The 20646-nt window shown below is 34.0% G+C and overlaps 1 protein-coding gene across 1 annotated transcript in view; it reads right to left on the bottom strand.

Moving 5' to 3' along the window:
- Positions 1 to 20646, bottom strand: part of xxylt1 (xyloside xylosyltransferase 1) — a 51523-nt gene that overhangs the window by 15762 nt on the left and 15115 nt on the right. Inside the window, exon 4 of the mRNA XM_051122117.1 lies at positions 12096 to 12228. Coding sequence (XP_050978074.1) covers positions 12096 to 12228 — 133 coding nt within the window. The remainder of the gene's footprint in view (positions 1 to 12095; positions 12229 to 20646) is intronic.

Below are 20646 nucleotides of genomic sequence, written 5' to 3'. Positions count from 1 at the left end.
AGCTTCTCTGCAACATCTCAGCCTCAATCCAAACACAATTTATCAAAAGTCCTGACAGGGCAGCTGGTTCAGAGAGCAATGGTACCTTCCAAACAATGTTAAAGCTCAGAGCAGAGACAGAACAGAGAGAAAGAGCACTAGGGGGAAAAACAGCGGTAATGACGTGGCGCCAAATACAGTAAGTGAGGGCAGGATGGACACAGATGCAGTAAGTGACGTGGATCCGGAGCCGGACTGTTTATGGACTGGACACGGGTCCTAATTTGCAGACCCTGAGGCTGGACAAAAGCCTCTGGATACATGTGAGTACTGATAGAAATCTGTTTGTATAGACTGGAGTCCTGTCAGCACTAGCACAAGGCCTGGCTGTTTCTGCAATCACTTCCTGTCCTGCAAAAAAAATGCCTGGCATAAGCTCACAACTCCTGAGGAAAAAAAAAACGGGAACATTTTAACGACTGGTATGGCTCCAGTAAATGTTCTTACGTCATCAAAACACTGATACTGGAAAAATAAAGCTTTGATCTCTCTCTTTTTTTTTTTTTTTTTACATACAAGGGGGCTTGACAGACTGACTGGAATCTGAATATGACTGCAATAGAAAAACAACAAAACACAGCCCAGATCAATGCATATTAGCATGCACATTTACCCTACATATAACATATACAATTCTTCAATTGTGCAACTATGCACAGATTTAAAACACTCATTTGGCTAAAAGGTTGTACTCTGGATGCCCTTTCTAGAGTTTCAACATTCTCGCTAATTTAATTTGTCAACTAACAATGTTCAGCAGCAGTATGGATGCTCATAGACACCACATAAGAAAAAAAAATTGGTAAGTCATAATTATACCATAAGTTGCCGTAATAATATTTCTGGGGAAAAAAATGGTCAAAACTAATTTGAACTAGTTTCAAACAACGTTGAGCTTGTATAATTTCTTATGAGATAAATCGAAATCGACAAATTCAAAATTGAGGTTAAATCATATAAAAATTAAACCATATAAAGTCAAATTTGTCAAAACACAAAAGGTCATGACAAGTATGAATTAGTATCATTATTTTGACTTCTTGTCTCATAATTTGGATTCATAAATATGAATTATTCAGAATTGTAATCATGACTATTTCTTATATTTTTTACTTTTTTAAAATAAACTTCAGTGTAAAAACGTTACAAATTAATATTTGAGATAAATCAAAATCAACACATTTAAAACTGAGATATCAAACCAAATCAAGTCTAATTTGCGGCAAAAGGTCATATGACAAATACGAATTAGTATCTCATAATTTTGACTTATTCATATTTATGAGATAAATCTGAATTAGTAGGTCTAATTATTAATTAGTATTTCATTATTTTGAGTTTTTGTCTCATAATTTGGATTCATAAATATGATTTATGACAAGTCAGAATTGTAACCATGACTATTTATCTTTTAATTTTTAATAACAAATTAAAAATTAAGACATTAAATCAAATCAAGTCAAATTTGAAACAAAATGTCATATGACAAATATGAATTAGTTTTTCATAACTGTTAACATATATTTCTAAGATAAATCATAATTAGCAGATCATGAATTAGTCACAAAATGACTTTGTCTCATAATTTGGACTCATAAATATGAATTATGGCAAGTCAGAATTTGTAATCATGACTATTTATCTCACCATTTTGACTTTTTTTCCTGTAAACTTCAGCGTAAAAACATAACTCATACTAACTCATATTTATGAGATAAACCTAAATCAACAAATTAAATATTGAGATATTAAATCAAATCAAATCAAGACAAATTTGAGACAAATGGTCATATGACAAATATGAATTTGTATCTCATCATTTTGACTTATTCATATTTATGAGATAAATCATAATTATTAGGTCATGAATAAAATAGTATATAATAATTTTGATATTCATATTTATGAGATAAATCATTATTATTTGGTCATGAATTAGTATCTCATTATTTTGACCTTTTGTCCCATAATTACACTCATAAATGTGAATTATGACAAGTCAGAATTGTAATCATGACTATTTATCTCATAATTTTGACATTTTTTCTGTAAACTTTAGTGTAAAAACATAACTCATACGAACTCATATTTATGAGATAAATCGAAAACGACAAATTCAAAATTGAGATATTAAGCCAAATCAAGTCAAATTTGAGACAAAAGGTCACATGACAAATACAAATTAGTATCTCATAATTTTAACTTTGAGATAAATTATAATTATTAGGTCATGAATTAGTATCTCATTATTTTGACTTTTACTATAAACTTTAGTGCAAAAACAAGTACATGGTAAAATATGTTTCCATACAGTGTATATACACGCATTACAGTAAAATTCTGATTTACATTAAATTTACCCTGTTACAAAGTTATATCAGCTTCAATATTTTCTGTATTTCATGTTAAGCTCTTTGCTGACACTTATCTTCTTAGCTGCTGTGCTAACTTCTATAAAAGTGTATTAGGCAAAATTGGGAGATACACAATTCTGTCACAATAACTTTTTGTTTTTTATTCAGTGTTGAAAACAGGCTTCTGTGAGATTTTCATAGCTTCACTAGAAATGTGCTACTTAAACAACTGTGACCATAAAACAACTGATATTTTTAGACACTTCAAGGAAACCTTCATCAGACTAGCAGGAATTCCAGTTATCCCGTGAGCACACGGACAGTCTGACCGGACTGCCAAATCTGCACATGCCAAGATTAATGACAAACCGTGTCCAGCTGGAGCAGATTTGTTTTGTGCTTGAGCAAACATTGCAAAATTCTTCAGTCTGATGCTTCCATTCCTTGCTGGAAAAACAATCTTTAGTCACGGTGGTTGGGAAGACATAAACACAGGCCATGAAGCTAAGAGAGGTTTAAGTGTGTTTGACTGAACTTGTGTAAAGTAACACAGACTGACAGCACCTTAAATGGTAGTGTGAAGACAGGAAATGCTGCTGCTGTAATTAATGCAGACAGCAGACAGCAGACAGGCCCTTCATAGCTCACAGCAGAGAAAATGACAAAAGAACACTACTTAAACGACAGATGCCGGACAAGTGCTCATCAACAAAACACCAGGGGCTTCTTGCAGACGCAGCAAAAGAACATCGACATCAGTGGTAACATCAGAACAGAGTGGCACAAAAGCTTCTGTGTGTCAGACAAGACAGAACACACTGGACATCACAAACCATTTCTGACAGGACATGTGCCACCTCTTTTAGAAAGTGTTAAAAAATGCTAGCCTCATTTAAAGGGGAAATCAAACACAAAATTCACTTTTACGTGGTGTTTGCATTTAAATGTGTCTTAGCAGTGTGTGGACACAACCACGCTACAATGATAAAAATCCATTCACATTTCTATTTTTTTAACATTATAAATTTTTGTAACATTATAAATGTTTTTATCATCAATCTGATCAATTTAAAGCATCCTTGCTAAATAAAAGTATTAATTTCTATAACTTCTTTAAAAAAAAAAAATGATACTGACTCCACACTTTTGAATGGTTACAAAAAATGTTACAAAACCTTTTTATTTCAGATAAATGCTGGTCTTTGGACATATTCATCAAAAAATTCTGAAAAAAAATTGTACTCAACGTTTTAAATATTGATGATAATAATAATAATAATAATAATGATGATAAAAATGTTTCTTGAACAGCAAATCAGCATATTAGAATGATTTCTGAAGGATCATGTGACACTGAAGACTGGAGTAATGACGCTAAAAATGTAGCTTTGATCACAGGAATAAATTATGTTTTAAAATATATTCAAATAGAAAATATTTCATAATATTACTGCTTTTGCTGTATTTTGAATCAAAAAATGCAGGCTTTCTGAGCAGAAGAGACTTCATAAAAAAAAAACATTAAAAGTCTTACTGTCCAAAACCTTTTGACCAGTAGTGTATTTCACAATATTATAGTTTTACTGTATTTCTGATCATAAATGTAGCCTTGGTGAGAACAGAAAATAAATAAAAACCCTACAGGCCCCAAACACAACTGTGGTATTAAACGACATACATAAACTATTACTTGAAACAGAAGGATGGCCCGTAATGTATTAAGCGGATTAATTACAACTATAATGACTATCTGTGTCCTTACTTTCATGATGTAGCAGGCCGTGATAAAATCCCAAGGCACATGAGGTGGGGCTACATTATAAATCACCACCCTTTAACCGTGACTATAAATTGCAACAAACAAAACCAAGAGTTCACACCCTTTTTTCTGAGTCACAGATGCGTGAATACCAGCACTGACAGAGCTGTACTGTGTTTTGTTTACAGACGGCTGTTCTGTGCTCATACTGTACTGTCAAACATTCCCGTGCACGTTCAGCACGCGGCATCCTGCTTCCCCTCAGACGCTTGTTTACAAACAGCCTTTAGGTCCTGACCTATCGTGTTTGTGTTTTGAATAGGATGTGAGCACAATGAGGCTGGAAAAAAAGCCTTCTGTGAGACAGAAAGGAACTGAGTTTCTGACAATCCTGAACAACATTTTCAGCAGCTAAATCACTGATTTAAAGCAACAGTTAAGTCAAAATTGAAAATTCTGTCATTAATTACTCACCCTCATGTTGTTTCAAACTTGTGAGACCTTCGTTCATCATCAGAACACAAATTGGGATATTTTAAGATATCCAAAAACCTCACACTGCATTAAATTACTCAAAAAACTGCTAGTTTAAATAGTTAAACAATGGTGCGGTAACTTCGATCTGAATAGGCTTGTTTGCAGTCCTCTACACTCCATTTGTCCTTTGACCTCAGTTTCTCTCTCAGGATTTTAATATTCAGATATTACACTTAGCAGATTAGGGGATTTTCATTTCAGGAGCAAATGGTGCAATTTAATAAGCAGCCAAAGCGTGAAATCAATGTGTGCAGAATGTGCAATAAAACCAGCACACACAGCTGGAGGAAGACTTTTGGTTAGAGATAGATGTCTAAAGACCTCGTCCGTGGTTCAAAGAAACCACATATTGACAACATCAAAACATGACCTTACAATGTTGCACCAAATAATAAGCAGCTAACAAAGACAGCAAGGCAGTCTCCAAATTGCAAAGGTCTTCATGGATCATTTACAAAAGACTTCTCTGTTCAGAACAACTAATCTTCACGCAGACCTTATGAAAGCTGTTCATCAGGCCAAGCAATGAATAAACATGAATCACCATTTATGTTTGGGTTCCACAGGGAGGTAAAGGGTGTGTGTAATTGTTGACATATTGAAGCTCTCAATCCGATTAGAGAATTCCCAGCTCGGTGTTTGCACTCATTCCGAGCCGCGCGCTCAGTGAGGATTCCAGACCGCTGGCACGCTGCCATGCACCATTTTGTGCCCTGGTTGGAACAGAGGCCGGTGGAAGGGAGAGGCTCACAGCCTAGATATGAGGGCTCCAGCGAGCCTCAGCTTCAGATTCCACTCAGCTTTTCTGTCCTGCTTCATACATTCCATACAGGCAGCAAAAATATGAGTTAAATATGCTAAATCTTGCCAAAAAGTAGCATTACGTTTATTTGTATTGTGAAATGATGCTTTAAAAGACTCGAAAGGCATAGGAACTATTATCTTTTGTAACTAATACCTTCCAACTACCTGAATCAATGCTGATATTAAACATCTAATTTTTAAGATATAATCAATTCCCAATGGATAAGTTATGGTTTCTCTAACTGAATATCTTACATATAAATTTATGCAAGTAAAATGCATATGCAAATAATGTCTCATGCTGGCTTTAAAGGTCTGGGACAGCAACCAAAAGATTGTAGGTTCAAGTCCATTGGAAGCATGAATCCAGCAATAGTTTTTACACTGCAAACAAAGATACAAAAAGAAAACAAAAAGAAAAAAAAGATATATTAATTTAAAGCAAAATAAGATATTTAAGGTGGAATTAAATCAGTTTAATATCGTAGACAATTTCAACTAAAATTTGTGAGATTTAAGAATTTAAGAAGTTTAAGAAAAAAAACTTGATTCACAACCTAAACCTAAAACTGCAAGAAAGCAAACAAAAGAAAAAGGATCTGTAAATGAATTTTGCAAAATTATTTCTATTTTTAGCAATAAATATATAAAACTACAACAGTAATAAAATAATATTAATAATAATATTTTGTTAAATAATAAATATCAAGTATTTTGTGTAAAATAATATACAAAAATACCATAATTTCAAATATATTCTATTAAAATAACCTCAATATCTCACACAACAAACTGCATTTGTGTTTATTAAATATATATATATATATATAAAAATCAAATGCAGTTTGTTGTGTGAGATATTGAGGTTATTTTAATAGAATATATTTGAAATTAAGGTATTACAGATGTATATATAAAACTATTACAGAAAGTTCAAATGCTGACAAATGCTCCAGAGGGAAAAAAACATTCATTAAGAGTTAGGGGTGAAAACTTTTTGAATTTGAAGATCAGCGTAAATTTAACTTATTTTGTCTTCTGGGAAACATGTACACATCTTCTGTAGCTTCTGAAGGGCAGTACTAAATGAAATGAAATGAAATGATACCATCCTGTTCAAAAGTTTTCACCCCCGGCTCTTAATGCATTGTTTTTCCTTCTGAAGCATCAGTGAGCGTTTGAACCTTCTATAATAGTTGCATATGAGTCCCTCAGTTGTCCTCAGTGTGAAAAGATGTTCAAATACACAAAAATGCTGAAAAACCAAAGAATTTGTGAAACCTGAATGATTTTTCTGAAGAACAGCAGGCAGTTTAACTGTTCATGACAAACAAGGGACTCATGAACAACTATCACTAAACCAAAAGAAAAAAAAGAAAAAAAATGTGGATCATTCAGTTAACAACACAGTGTTAAGAATCAATAGAATATAAACTTAAACTGGGTCATTTTTATAAATTCAACTATTATTTTATCTTTTACACTACATGTAAATGTCTTTTATGTGAATATCTTATTCAGGTCAATACTAAATAAACAATAACATGCATTTTGTATGATCCCTCTTATTTTAGTAAAAGAATTAACATTTTGCAGATTCTAAACTTTTGACCTCAACTGTATATAAATAAAATGTCTTTATATAAACAACCAACTTGGTTCCTAGTTACATCAGTCCCAGCTGAAAAGTCGTCTAACTTCATTAGCTAAAAAGTATATAGGATAAAATAGCTCTTCACTAGCTAAAGAAGTGTTTTGGAGAAAAACAGCATTATCTATCTTCAGCCCTGCTGTGTGTTCTTTCTGCCTCAGCTGCGGAGAGGCTAATGCAACAACACCGAAAAAACCACACACCTCAGAGCCAGGAGACGTCCAAACATGCTGCATCAGTAGAAACCAGAGGTCTTTGGGAGCCTAGGGAGCATCGCAAACAAAGCGTAAGGCCTGTGCCAGTCGGGCAGAAGGCTCGGAAAAGAGTTCAAAGTTAATTACAGAGGCCTAGTGGGTCATTGTGCTGGCACAGGTGTTAGATGTTATCACAAAACCGCAGCACTGCTGCTGCTGCTGACGTACCACTGATGCCTCAATGGCCGATTACGTTTTTTTTTCCTTCTCAATTGTTTACGTAGTTGTGTGTGAGTGCAGTCAGAGAACTGTTTTGGAAAACCTGCGCTCAGTTGTGGAGAGAAAAAAACTCTCACAGGGACAATTTTTTCATCATCGTCTCTTATTTCGTTTGTCCAGAAATTATATTAGCTCCTTACTCAGCTGAAAGCCGGATCACTTCCCTGACCCACTCAACTTCAATACAGTGAACAAATGAAAAATCAAAAGGCAAAACAAGATGAAATGTTAGTTTTTAAAATGCTAGTATGGGTGATTGAAAACAATAGAGAATTTATGACACTGGGTAAAGAAAGTTCACATCAGCTGAACTCTACAATTGACGCTGCTCTCTGAAATATAGGATGCTATGATTTCCACAAAGTCATAAAAATGGAATTGACTGTATACCGCAAAATGTTGTGGAATTTGCTAAATTTTGGATGAATAAATCCTGCATGTTCTCTGTGTGAATGAATGGCGCAGACACGCAGCTTTGTTTACTACTCACATACTGAAGCGCACGTGACGCTTGCAGTGTTTTCAGCCTTTGCCGCCTCAATATGAGTTCATGAACACATAAACATCTCTAAAACTGCTCTGAGAGTCATTTCATAAGCATTTTATGTTTTCTTTTGAGAATAAAATATTGTCATGCCTCATATACAAACAGAAATTTAAAGGTCTTCACAGGAACCTATCAAAAATAAAAGTTAGGTTTAACTTGAAGAAATTGTGACAGAAATATATTACTGAATGTAATGATAGCACTATTACTAAAAATACAATTATTATCAAAATATAATTTTTAAAGAAAAATTTACCAGAATTTATTTATGAGAAAAATGTAAATACACAACACAGTATTTCTGAAAATAATACAAATAATAATTATAAAATAAATTATTTTATTTTAATAAAATCAATTAATTAGCGATGCTTTTGATTTTTATGAAACCATTAAAATGTAATACAATAAATGAATAAAAAACAGAATTTTGTAAAAATAAAACTGAATTTGAACATTTTTTTTAATTATTTCATGGGGCCTTCAAATTAAAAAAATTTAACTGTTAATAAATTGCTGTTAAATTGTATTTCATGATTTCAATTCATTAGACATGCTTTCTGATTAATATTTCTTAATTTAACCATTAAAGCAACGTCTAGAAAAATTAAGCCGTATTTGAAAAAAAATAAATAAATAAATATAGGGCCCCAAAATACTCGATTGTGACTGGTTGACTGGTTGATTCTTTTTTTTTTCCTGGTTGATTCTTAAGTCAAATTTACTATAATAGCAAATTCAGTTCTTACCAAGCTTGGTGTTGGCAAGAATTTTTTTTCTTTTAAAGAAGCCTCTTATGCTCAACCAGGCTGCATTTATTTAATAAAAATACAGTAAAAGAAATAATAAGATTTTTTTTTAAACAATTTTAAAGATTATACTTGCATATATACATTAAGTGCAATTTATTCCTGTGTTGGGAAAGCTGAATGTTCAGCATCATTACTCTAGTTCTCAGTGTCACATGATCCTTCAGAAATGATTCTAATATACTGATGTGCTGCTCAAGAAACATTTATTATTAATATCAATGTTGAAAACTGCCACGTTGTGCTGCTAAATATTTTTTATTATTTCATAAATACAAAGTTGTACAGAAAAAAAAAGAAAATCATTTCTTATTGAAGTCTTTTGCAGCATTATAAATGTCTAAAATGTCACTTCGATCAACTGATGCATCATTGCATTCAACTGAAAATACAATGTACTTTCAAAAATAAAACATAAAAATTTCTAAACCTTTAAATGGCAGTTTTGTATTGTTTTTTACTTAGAAGAAACAGTTCAAAAAAATTACAAGAATGTTTGTTCTTTGTGCAAAGTTATTGTATTGCTTCAAAATAAACTTTTTTTTTGGATACCATCCAATTATGTTTTCAAGGAAGATAAATATTATGTGCTGAAACAACAACGAAGTCAATAAAATATGGCAAGGTTTTCAGTTTTGAGTGAAGCATTCTTTTAACATAGAGATGTACTTGCTACGATTTGCTGTTTTCTTGTACAAGGGCTTGACTTGTGGCCCTGACTGAGGTGAATATAGGGCAAATGAAAAAGGAAGCAGCATTCAACAAAGGAATAGTGGTGACTACAGCGCCATCTAGTGCCAACCCTTAAAGCGCTACGGCAATAGCTCATTAATCATCATCAACATGAATCTTATAAGTCACGCCTGTATGCTCAATCGCGCGAGTCTTGAAATGTTTCGGTTAAAGATCCTAGTAATCAAAGCTGTTTTAGCACATTTGTGCCTGTATAAGGAAGCTGAAAGATGCATCAACTAGTAAAGTCTGTTTAAACTACACTGCCTTGCTTCAAAGGAGACACAACATCAATGTAGCTTGTGGGGTTTTTTAAGGCCACAGGCCCCTACAGTCTTTCCCTTTCTCACACAGAGAAATTGCACTCAGAAAAAACACCCTCCTTTGTGAATTCCTATCACCAATCTGAGCTTCCTCCTCATGTTTCGGCTGCTAAACACTGGAGCTATTAGAAACGGCTTCCTGAAAGCTTTAGTCACATGATGGCTCTTGGAGAACACTGTGAAAAGGCTTCCACCTCTATTCGCTTCCAAAGGCGTCCCACTTTCATGGCCAGCTTTACCAGGCCACAAGACAGACAGCACTGACCATTTCAACATTCTGTTCAGAGAACAGGTTGTCCGAAGTCTCTTTCAGGCTTTGGAAAAGCTGTTTTCATCAAATTGTACAGTAGGACCTTGCTAGAGCGGCCAATGTTAACTTTTTCTAAACTTAGAAGCAAATCAAAGTGCACCTCTATTTCTTTTTCAGGTTTGATATATGGTACGGAGCATACTAGTACTTAAAAGACACAAAACATTTTGGTGATAAATGATCATGTACCATCATATTTACATAATCTTTTAAGGAAGTACTACTGTACTACCATGGTAAACATCCAAATTATCATGGTATTACCATGTAAAACACAAAACATTAGTAATGTACCAGTCATGTTATTATTAACTGAAATTATTACAAACTGTTTTGGTATATTAAATGAAAAAAATCATATAATAAACAAACCAAAAAAAAGCTAAAAAAAAAAAAAAAAAAAAAAAAAAAAAAAAACATTTGAAAAGCGGTCTAATATAAAGGACTTTGAAAACATTAAAAACTTAAATAAATAAAAAATAAATAAATACTATAACTGAAATAACACTGAAATCTATCGTATATATTAAAATTATTTTCAAGTTAAAGCTGATAATCAAACTAAATACATTTAAATGTTTTAATGTACTAAAACTATATTTTGTGTTTTAAAATACTATCTAATAAAACATTAAACACTAAAATAAACATTATAATGTACTTTTTAATGAACTTTTAAGTTATTAAAAAAACAAAATGCTAAAAAAAATTGTAAAAGCTATCTAACAAAAATGACAAAAGCATATAAAATGACTAAAACTACAAATAAAACTGAAAACATTGAAAACTCAAATTTAAAATTATTAAATACTCTAACAGACTACAAATAATACTAAAACAACACTGGAATCTATCGTACATTAAAATAATTAAAGTTAAAGCTGATAATCAAACTAAATAGATTTTATTTTTTAATAAATGTACTAAAATTATATTTTCTATTTTAAAATTCTATCTAATAAAACATTAAACACTAAATTAACATTATGATGTACAGTAGAGGTGTGTGATATGACCAAAATCTTACATCACGTTATATTTGCTTTGAATCAGGTCATTACGATATAAAAAAAGTTGATACCATAGAAATATCATAATTTTGTCAATAGTGACAATAGCACAAAAAACTAATACTAGCCTAAATAAAAATAAATAAATAAATAAATAAATAAAAATCAAGCTCACTGAAGTCAGTGATTAAATATAAATAAGAAACTAATTACAAGCAATAAGAAAAAAAAAAAACTACAGTAGAACAAATAAATAAGAAATTCTACAGACACTGTATGAAGTAATCAGTATAAACTCTGTAAATTAAATATATATTTCTTCTTATTAAAGTTAAGATTTTCTCTCTTTTGTTGTTTGATTAACATTAATGACAGACAGCAGGAATATTAGACAGCTGTCACTTTAAGAGCTATCCGGATCCAATATACTGTTGCACACGTTTTTTTTCCTCAGTTGTTTGCTTTCACTTAAGACCTAAATTACTGTGTTTAAAAGGATACTTGCAAAGATGGACATTTTAACACATATGAGTGTGTGTATTTAACCGTTCAAGGCCTATAAAGTGGCAAAAATAACACTTGACAATGCTTAAAAACTCAATAAATAAGTGGATAACCGATATGGTACAGATATATTGTGTAGCGCTTCTTTCATAATTTTTGGTGATTTATCAGTGCATTTGAAGTTTAGAAATGTGAGAATGGTGAATGCAATTGCATTACTATACACAGAGCCTGTCAAGATACCTGTAAACGGGCTGCATTTCACGTGCAATTCCAATGACGGCCTCCGATGGGAAATGGTTAAACTCTTGGAAGAGGTCTCTGATGTTGCTTCTGAATTTGAGGTCCAGGTCCAGCTGAACAATGCGCTTCAGTTCTAGGAGGCAAAAGAATGAGGAGGTAAAGCAAATCTGTACACTAAATAATCACATTCAACAGGTTGTGAGCAGTGTTACATGCAATAAATCAGATATTGTTTCTTCATGTGCACTAATGCAGAAAACCCGCAACTCGGTTGAATTAACAAATGATGGAACATCATCATCCGGAGGGGTTTTCTCACATCGGATGGCCTCACGGCCTTCGTGTGAGCTCACTGGACAACAAAGCCCTCAAGACAACATTGTGGACGCACCATTGTGGAGCAGAGGCCGCGCACACAATGACACACATTCGGAAAGCAAAACATAGGGGGCCCAAACTATGCTTGTTGTAATTAGAACAATGAAAAGAGAGCAGCCGGCCGGAGCTGTTTAGTCGGTCAGGCATTTCACACCGACGTCTCTCCAAACAAGCACCGGAAACTGGACAAATCAATATGAACGATCGCAGCGCTCCGCTCCAAACACACAGGCTGACTACAAAACACTTCATGAGCAATGATAAAAGGAGGACAAGTGCTGAATTTGTATAAAAGAGAAAGCACATCTACAGTGTATGGAAAGATCAAAAACAAAACTTTTTTATAATGTTTAATTTATCCCATCCCAGTTTAATAAACTGTAACAAGCAGCTGCAAATGGATAATAGCTCCGTACTTTTTCAAAAATGACAGTGAAGACATTTATAATGTTAATAAATGCTGTTCTTTTGAACTCTCTATCAAGGAATCCTGAAAAAATGTTTAAGAAAAAAAGAAATTAATTATCAATACAGTTGTTTTTACTGTTTTTTGATAAATGCAGAATTGGAGTAGTAATTAGGGGTACATGCACATAGTGCTGAAACCCTATTGTAATTGCTAGAATGGTCACGGATCAACGATCTCCACGTTAAAATTGATTGTGCAGACCAAACCGTAAGATGTAGAGACTTGAAACTTGGAGGGATGGTAGTACTCATACGTCTACAAGGTGACGAAGGCTCGCCCCAATCAGCCTGACGGGCGCTACAGCGAACAAAAGTCCGCAATCGCTCATAACTCCTAAACCGGCAGTCGCAGGGTAAAATGTTTTACGTTGTTGGAATCCTTGGCTCACAACTGACAAAATGCATTTGATCCTGGGCTGGGCAAAATATTTGGGTATTTTGGATTTTTTTTTGAAAAACCTACTTTTCGAACTAGTCCTAGGATTTTTGCCCGATTGGAACCAAACCACTGCAAAACAACAGGGTTATAACAGGGTGGTTTAGAAAAGGGGCCTGTCCCAATTTAACCGAAATCCTATAAAGCCTAAAGGAAAACTCCAAATGTAGGAACCCTATTGTAATTGTTAGAATGGCCAAGGATCAGCGGCCTCCACATAAAACTGATTGCGCAGATCAAACCGTACGATGTAGAGACTTGAAACTTGAAGGGATGGTAGTACTCACACTGCCTACAATGTCACTGAGGCCTGCCCCAGTCGGCCTGACGGGGGCGCTACAGCGAACAAAAGACTGAAATCACTCATAATTCCTATGCCATCAGTCGCAGGTTCAAGTCTTATGTCGTTGGAATCCTTGGCTCACGCCAAAAAACAAAACAAACGCCTTTGAACATAAGCGTGACGATATTTGTGTATTTTGGATTTTTTGAAAAACCTACTTTTGCGAACTAGTCCAAGGTTTTTACCTTAATTGAAACCAAACCAGTGCAAAAAGATTCTCTAGAGAGTGAATATCAATATTTATCAAAAAAAAAGTTGAACTTCGACTCACCGTCGCAAAGTGACGCCAAAACGTTCAAAAGGGGTAGGGCCAATTTTAGCAAAACTCCTGACAAAATGAGATATCACCAGCAAATTTTGGAACACTTCCTTATAGATACTTGTATAAGAGCTCAATGTGAGGTCACGGGAAAAAAAATTTCGGAGCTTGGCCATCAACATGAAAATCGGTGTGTATGGTCTTGTTCCAAAGTCCCACAAGTATCTATAAAGACATTTGTGTATCTCAAAAAACATGCCTGCCATTGGCTTTAGCCAAGGTATTGATATTGCATTTTAAAATGATTGTACATTGCACGTTTTTTTGCGATATTCGTATCATACAATAGAATTCCTCATTCCAGACAACTTTGCCTTTAGAACCACTACTGTCACTGCTGTTTGTTAAATAATTGAGAAGATGGCTTTTCGCTCACTCTGGGAAAAAACACAGCAGTACAATTCTCTGAACACTCTAGGTCAATAATTAATAAAAAAAAAAAACTTTTTAAATTGACCCTTTGGGAAGCTATAAAGGGGTCGTTTAGAAAAGGGGCCTGTCCAAATTCACCCCAAATCCTAAAAAACCTAAAGGAAAACTCAAAACTTCACGAAACCTTAAGAGCACATGCAACAGGTGATTCTAAACAAGCATGCACGGTTTTAAGGAGATCGGACCACAGCTGGCACTATAACAGTCATAAACATTAACAAAAAAATTATATTTCTATGGTAAATTATCTGGATTTGCCAAAAATACTTTTTTAAATCATTGATTTAGGTGGTTACGGGCTTGCTAAATCCTTCTATGTGCTTTTTTTATGTAACCCTAAAAAATAATGGCTGCTTGCAGCTATATTATAATTATATAAAGTTAGTATTATAACTTTATCAGTATGTAAACTTCATTGAGTCTAATTTAAGTGTTTGTAGTTGTATGCAGTTTGTAATTTATGATTTAGTTTATTGGTGGTGAAACTTCTGAAAATAAAACAGCTCTGAAATGATCAAATCCCAAAGACCAACTTCGTCTCCCCAGTTTTGAATAAGGACGATTTTTACCATCCAAAACAGAGTTGCTTCAAACCTCCCAAAATAAAACTCATGCGTCACAGTACACCAGATCAAAAGGAACAAACGCTTTGGGCAGGATGAGCCACAGAAGCTTGGTGTGCACCGGAGGGCATGTCAGCAAGCAGGTTAAAATGCTCCTTTGAAGCATTAACCACTGCACTAATTCAACTCATTGGGCCTCAGCAGCCTAAAGCGATAAAGACTTTCAAGAAACGGGTCCACATGAAGTTCACCAGCTCCATCATGGCCCAGGGCACTGGAGACATGCCTGTAGAGCCTTATAAACACATTTTCTAGTTTTAGCTGAGTACATACACATCTAGGACATTCCTAGCACATTTGCAGGTACAACTGAACATGCACAAAAATAGCCTGGTCATCTAAAATGACTCGGGGGTGTGCCAAAGCTTGACATACTTTTAAAAGAGTGCCTGTGTTTTACAGATGTAAGAGTTTTGTACTAGCTTTTAACAGCATCTTGGGAAATATCTGACTTTTTTCAGTTTCTCTGTTACTTGTAAATATAACCCTCCGGCAAATGTACTGTGCATTCACAATTTGGATCCCTATTGAGGTGAAAAACAATACAAAGTAATCCAAGTAATCTACTTAATCTAAAAGTATGGAGCAGGTGGAATTCCATCTGTTCTGTGGATTATGGCTTTGTTGCCATCCCGAGTGAAAACAACAGCAAGTAATATAGGCTGATATAGGTCAACCTCATTATGAGTTTAAAACCTGCTCTTATCTGCACATTCTCCATCAACAAGAAAAAATATCTCAAGTGGTAAAAGAGTAAATGCAATGGGGTGATATGAAAGATCACACCCTATAGAAATAGAAACCTTTGTCCTGGAACATTTTCATAATCATGTGGAAAGTCATGCAGATACATGGAGTCACATGATTGACTATAGAATCACTGACTACTGTAAAAATGGTATTGTGCAAAGTTTCAAAATGATGAAATGTCTAGATAGATGTGTTTTTAAAACTCTTAACAGTAACTTCTTGGTATAATGACTCAATTCTAGATAAGTAAAATGGAAAATGAGTCACACAAAACTGCCTGACTGCCTTAGATATCACAGATGTTTCTTTTTAAGCATATCAAAGATCTGCTTTGTCCTTTCATAGCATATAATAGAATTCACTAGTTGTTCAAACACCCTTTGAGCCTGAATATTGATAAAACAGTATCTGAGGTGGTTCTACAAATTACCTAGTTTGTTTTAATATTTTTAGCCTCTCCCGTATTTTCCATCAAACACACGGACAAAGAAAGTAGAAAATACTATCTTTTTAGGTCTGTTACTTATACTATTATACTAGAACTATATACACTGCAAAAAACGCTTATTTTGCTTTTGTCATGTTTCTAGTCAAATTATCAAAAAATTCTTAAATTAGGATGCATTTACTATATAAGCAAAAATATGCAAGATATTTAAAATCTAAAATTAAGAGCATTTTGCTCAAAACAAGGAAAATAATTTGCCAGTGGGATAAGAAAAATAATCTTGTTTTAAGAATATTTGTGACCCTGGACCAAAAAACCAGTAAATGTTTTTGAAATTGAGATTTATACACCATCTGAAGCTGAATAAATAAGGACAATATTTGGTCGAGATACAACTATTTGAAAATCTGAAATGTGAGGGTGCAAAAAAATCTAAATATTGAGAAAAGCACCAAAAAGTTGTCCAAATGAAGTTATTAGCAATGCATATTACTAATCAAAAATAATGTTCTGATATATTTACGGTAGGAAATTTACAAAATATCTTCATGGAACATGATCTTTAATATCCTAATGATTTTTGGCATAAAAAATAAAAAAAAAATCGATAATTTTGACCCATACAATGCATTGTTGGCTGTTGCTACAAATATACCTGTGCAACTTATGCCTGATTTTGTGGTCCAGGGTCACATTTTAGTTACCCAACTGGCAGATAATTTTACTTCTTTTATGCAAAATGCACTTAATTTAGTTTTTTTCCCCCCCTTGGAAACAAGACAAAATATCTTATGTCATTTTGCTTATCTAGTAAATGCATCTTGATTTAAGAATTTGTAGATTTTTTACTAGAAACAAGACAAAAATCTTAAGATAAGCCTTTTTTGCAGTGTATATAATCAAACTCTGTCCTAACCAAACACAATATTACACAGCGTTATTCTATGTGCTGATGTAATTTCAACTTACATCAAGACCGGGCTTTTTTTAAATATCTAATAGCGTTATATCACAAATTAGGCCAGAGCCATTGAGCTCGGCAAAGCCGCATTTGACAATGTATGACAGCCACAATCTCACCTATATCGCTATAAAATAAAAATTCAAATGGGTTTGATATGTTTTATGGTCTGCGAATTTGATCCTTTCATGTCTCTGGACCAGAGCAGACTTCATTCACCCCAAAAGAAAGCATATTTACACTGTCTGAATCGTTCCCTATCCACTATATAGTGCACTACGTTCCTTTCACAGTCTCACCTATATCGCTATAAAATAAAAATTCAAATGGGTTTGATATGTTTTATGGTCTGCGAATTTGATCCGCTCCATGCTATCATGTCTCTGGACCAGAGCAGACTTCATTCACCCCAAAAGAAAGCATATTTACACTGTCTGAATCGTTCCCTATCCACTATATAGTGCACTACGTTCCTTTCACCATACAGAAAATACAAATTCTGTGAACAAGTGACCGATTTCAGCCACAGCTTCAGCGTCTATTTATAGTGTAGGGGGTGGGACATTTCGGATTCTAAGAAGCATTTGATTGGACAGAAAGTTTGATAAGAAACTGAAGTGCAGGGTGATGTCATCATTAATTCATATTGGTGGAAGTTAGAGACTGTACGTTTTAAATGCTTATATCTTCTAAATGTGAATTCTGTCATTGTTTTGGAGCACACTAGCTTACAGATAACCTTAGGGTGAACATATTCTTTCTAAAAGCCCGAAAACTTACATTTAGATTTCATGGGGACTTTAAGTCATTTAGCAGATACTTTTATCCAAAGCAACAATAGAAGCAATCAAACCAACAAAAGAGCAACAATATGTAAGTGTTGTGACAAGTCTCGGTTACAATCAATCACTAACTTTAAATTCAGATATTCAAGCTCTTCAGCGGCAGTACTAGCAATCATTGCTATAGTTCACAAACAGGCAGAACTGTTCTGATTGGTGGATCTGTTTTGTGACTGATTGCCAGTCTGGGTTAATAGCATGTGTTGAAACCTCCAAAAGATCAATGACTTCAAAGACATTACTGGGAATAAACATTTAAATATCTACCTTTAGATGTTCTAGTTGATCTGTTTACCAGCAGACACAATAAAAACAACTGCTAAAATACCTCAAAGTAGCAGACTTTGTTGACAAACACATCGCCCTTGAGTCTTACAACACAGGCTTCTGTTCCCGCACGAGCTGCCGAACACATGCCACCGCTTCATAATAAAAGAAGATTCATAGCCACTTAAAACAAGGGCCAATTATTTTCACAGCTCCTGTTGTCACTTGGGCTAAGCAGTTAATATACCAGCCCACCTCCAGGCGCAATCTTCCTTTAATGAACAGCCAAATCCCTCACAGCGATATGACAGAACATAAAACTAGAGCATTTATTTTTAAAAATCACTGGGCATGTGCTTCTTTTTCCCCCACTCATGTTTCAAAAAAACAAAAGAATACATCAGTACAGACTGAGCACCTAATCTTGCTCTTTTAGACCCAAAGAAAACCTAATTTTTGCTCAGTGGGCCAGTGGTCTTCCAGGGATCACGTTCTGAAGTGAGATGGATGGTGTCAGACTTCTCCTCAGGGCTCACTTATTCAGCCTCTCAGCGGGCCGGTATTGAGCGCCCTGTTGGTAAAGAGTCGATGACCGGAATAAGCCTGGCGGGAGAGACGGGGAGAGAGTCATGCAAGCAGACAGACCTCCTCCTGACATACGGAGAAATCAGAGTAATCAGGATGAAATTCCTTGAGGTGGGTTTGAGTAGCCAGTCAGTGGGTTAAAAGTGAATTAAAGATCGCTGTTAAAGGGACAGTTCACCCAAAAATCAAAATTACTTCTATGATTTACTCTCCTCAAGCCATCCTAGATGTATATGACTTTCTTCTTTCAGACAAATACAATCAGAGTTATATAAAAAAATGTCCTAGCACTTTCTAGCTTTAAAACGACAGTGAATGGGTGTTGAGATTTTGAAGTCCAATAAAGTACATCCATCCATCATAAAAAGTACTCCACACAACTCCAGGAGGTTAACAAAGGCCTTCTGAAGTAAAACGATGCATTTGTGTAAGAAAAACATCCATATTTACAACTTTATAAAGTTATCTCTAGCTTCCCCTAACTGCCGTACACCGTTCACAAATTCAAAGGACAAAACGAGGATTTGTAAAGAAAAATGTCAGAGGATTTCGACATAAGACGAGAGGAAACTGGTTTTCCTTGACTGTAAACAAAACTTGGTTCTCGCGAGACTAGCATATTCTACACCTACATCCTACGTCCAAATGCATCAATTCACTTCAGAAGGCTTTAATTAACTCCCCAGAGCTGTATGGAGTACTTTTTATGATGGAAGGATGCACTTTATTTTGCTTCAATTTTTCAACACCCATTCACTGCCATTATAAAGATCGAAAGAGCCAGGACATTTTATAATATAACTCTGATTGTATTCGTCTGAAAGAAGAAAGGATGGCTTATATATACCTAGGATGGCTTGAGGGTGAGTAAATCATTGGGTAATTTAAATTTTTGGGTGAAATAAGTAGTTGAAATGCACAAGGGAGTTTTGGTAAACTATTATTTTATTGTGTTAAGGTAAAATAACCAAAAAGGTAGCACTTTATAATTAGGTTATACATTAGTTAATGCATTAGGTAAATAACACACAATCGTTTTTATTATCGTTATTAATCTAGGTAAATTTTAATATCTAAAAATTACGTAAATATACTATTGTACTATTTTGCTTGTACTATTGTTCATTTATTTATGTTTAGCGTTAATCTAAAGTTAAAAATCACTTAGTATATGTAGAATTTAAGATTAGTCAAGAGTAATAAATGATGTAAAAATACTGTTCATTGTTATTTTGGCTATTACAGTAGCTAACATTAGCATACAGAACTGTTTAAATGTTTTGTGTCTGACATTAAAGACATTTATAATGTCACAAAAGATTTCTATTTCAATTAGGTGCTGTTCTTTTGAGATTTAGCTATCAAACTATCCTGAAAAAAAATCATGAGAGTTTCCACAAAAATATTAAGCAGCAAAGCTGTTTTCAACATTAATAATAACACAAAATTAAAATAATACAAAAATGATTTCTGAAGGATCATGTGACACTGTTGGAGCAATGATGCTGAAAATTCAGCTTTGCATCACAGGAATAAATTACATTTTAAAATATATTCAAATAAAAAGCAGTTATTTTAAATTGTAAAATTATTTCACAATATTAGTGTTTTATTGTGTTTTTGATCAAAAAAACACAGCCTTAAAGACTCAAAAACATATTTAAAAATGACTGACCACAAGAGTTTTGTGAAGATCAAA

This window comes from Labeo rohita, chromosome 11, assembly GCF_022985175.1.
Source record: "Labeo rohita strain BAU-BD-2019 chromosome 11, IGBB_LRoh.1.0, whole genome shotgun sequence".
In the NCBI taxonomy this organism is placed as follows: Eukaryota; Metazoa; Chordata; class Actinopteri; order Cypriniformes; family Cyprinidae; genus Labeo; species Labeo rohita.
Note: the sequence above shows the minus strand (reverse complement) of the source record. Positions and strands in the feature narration are given on the sequence as shown.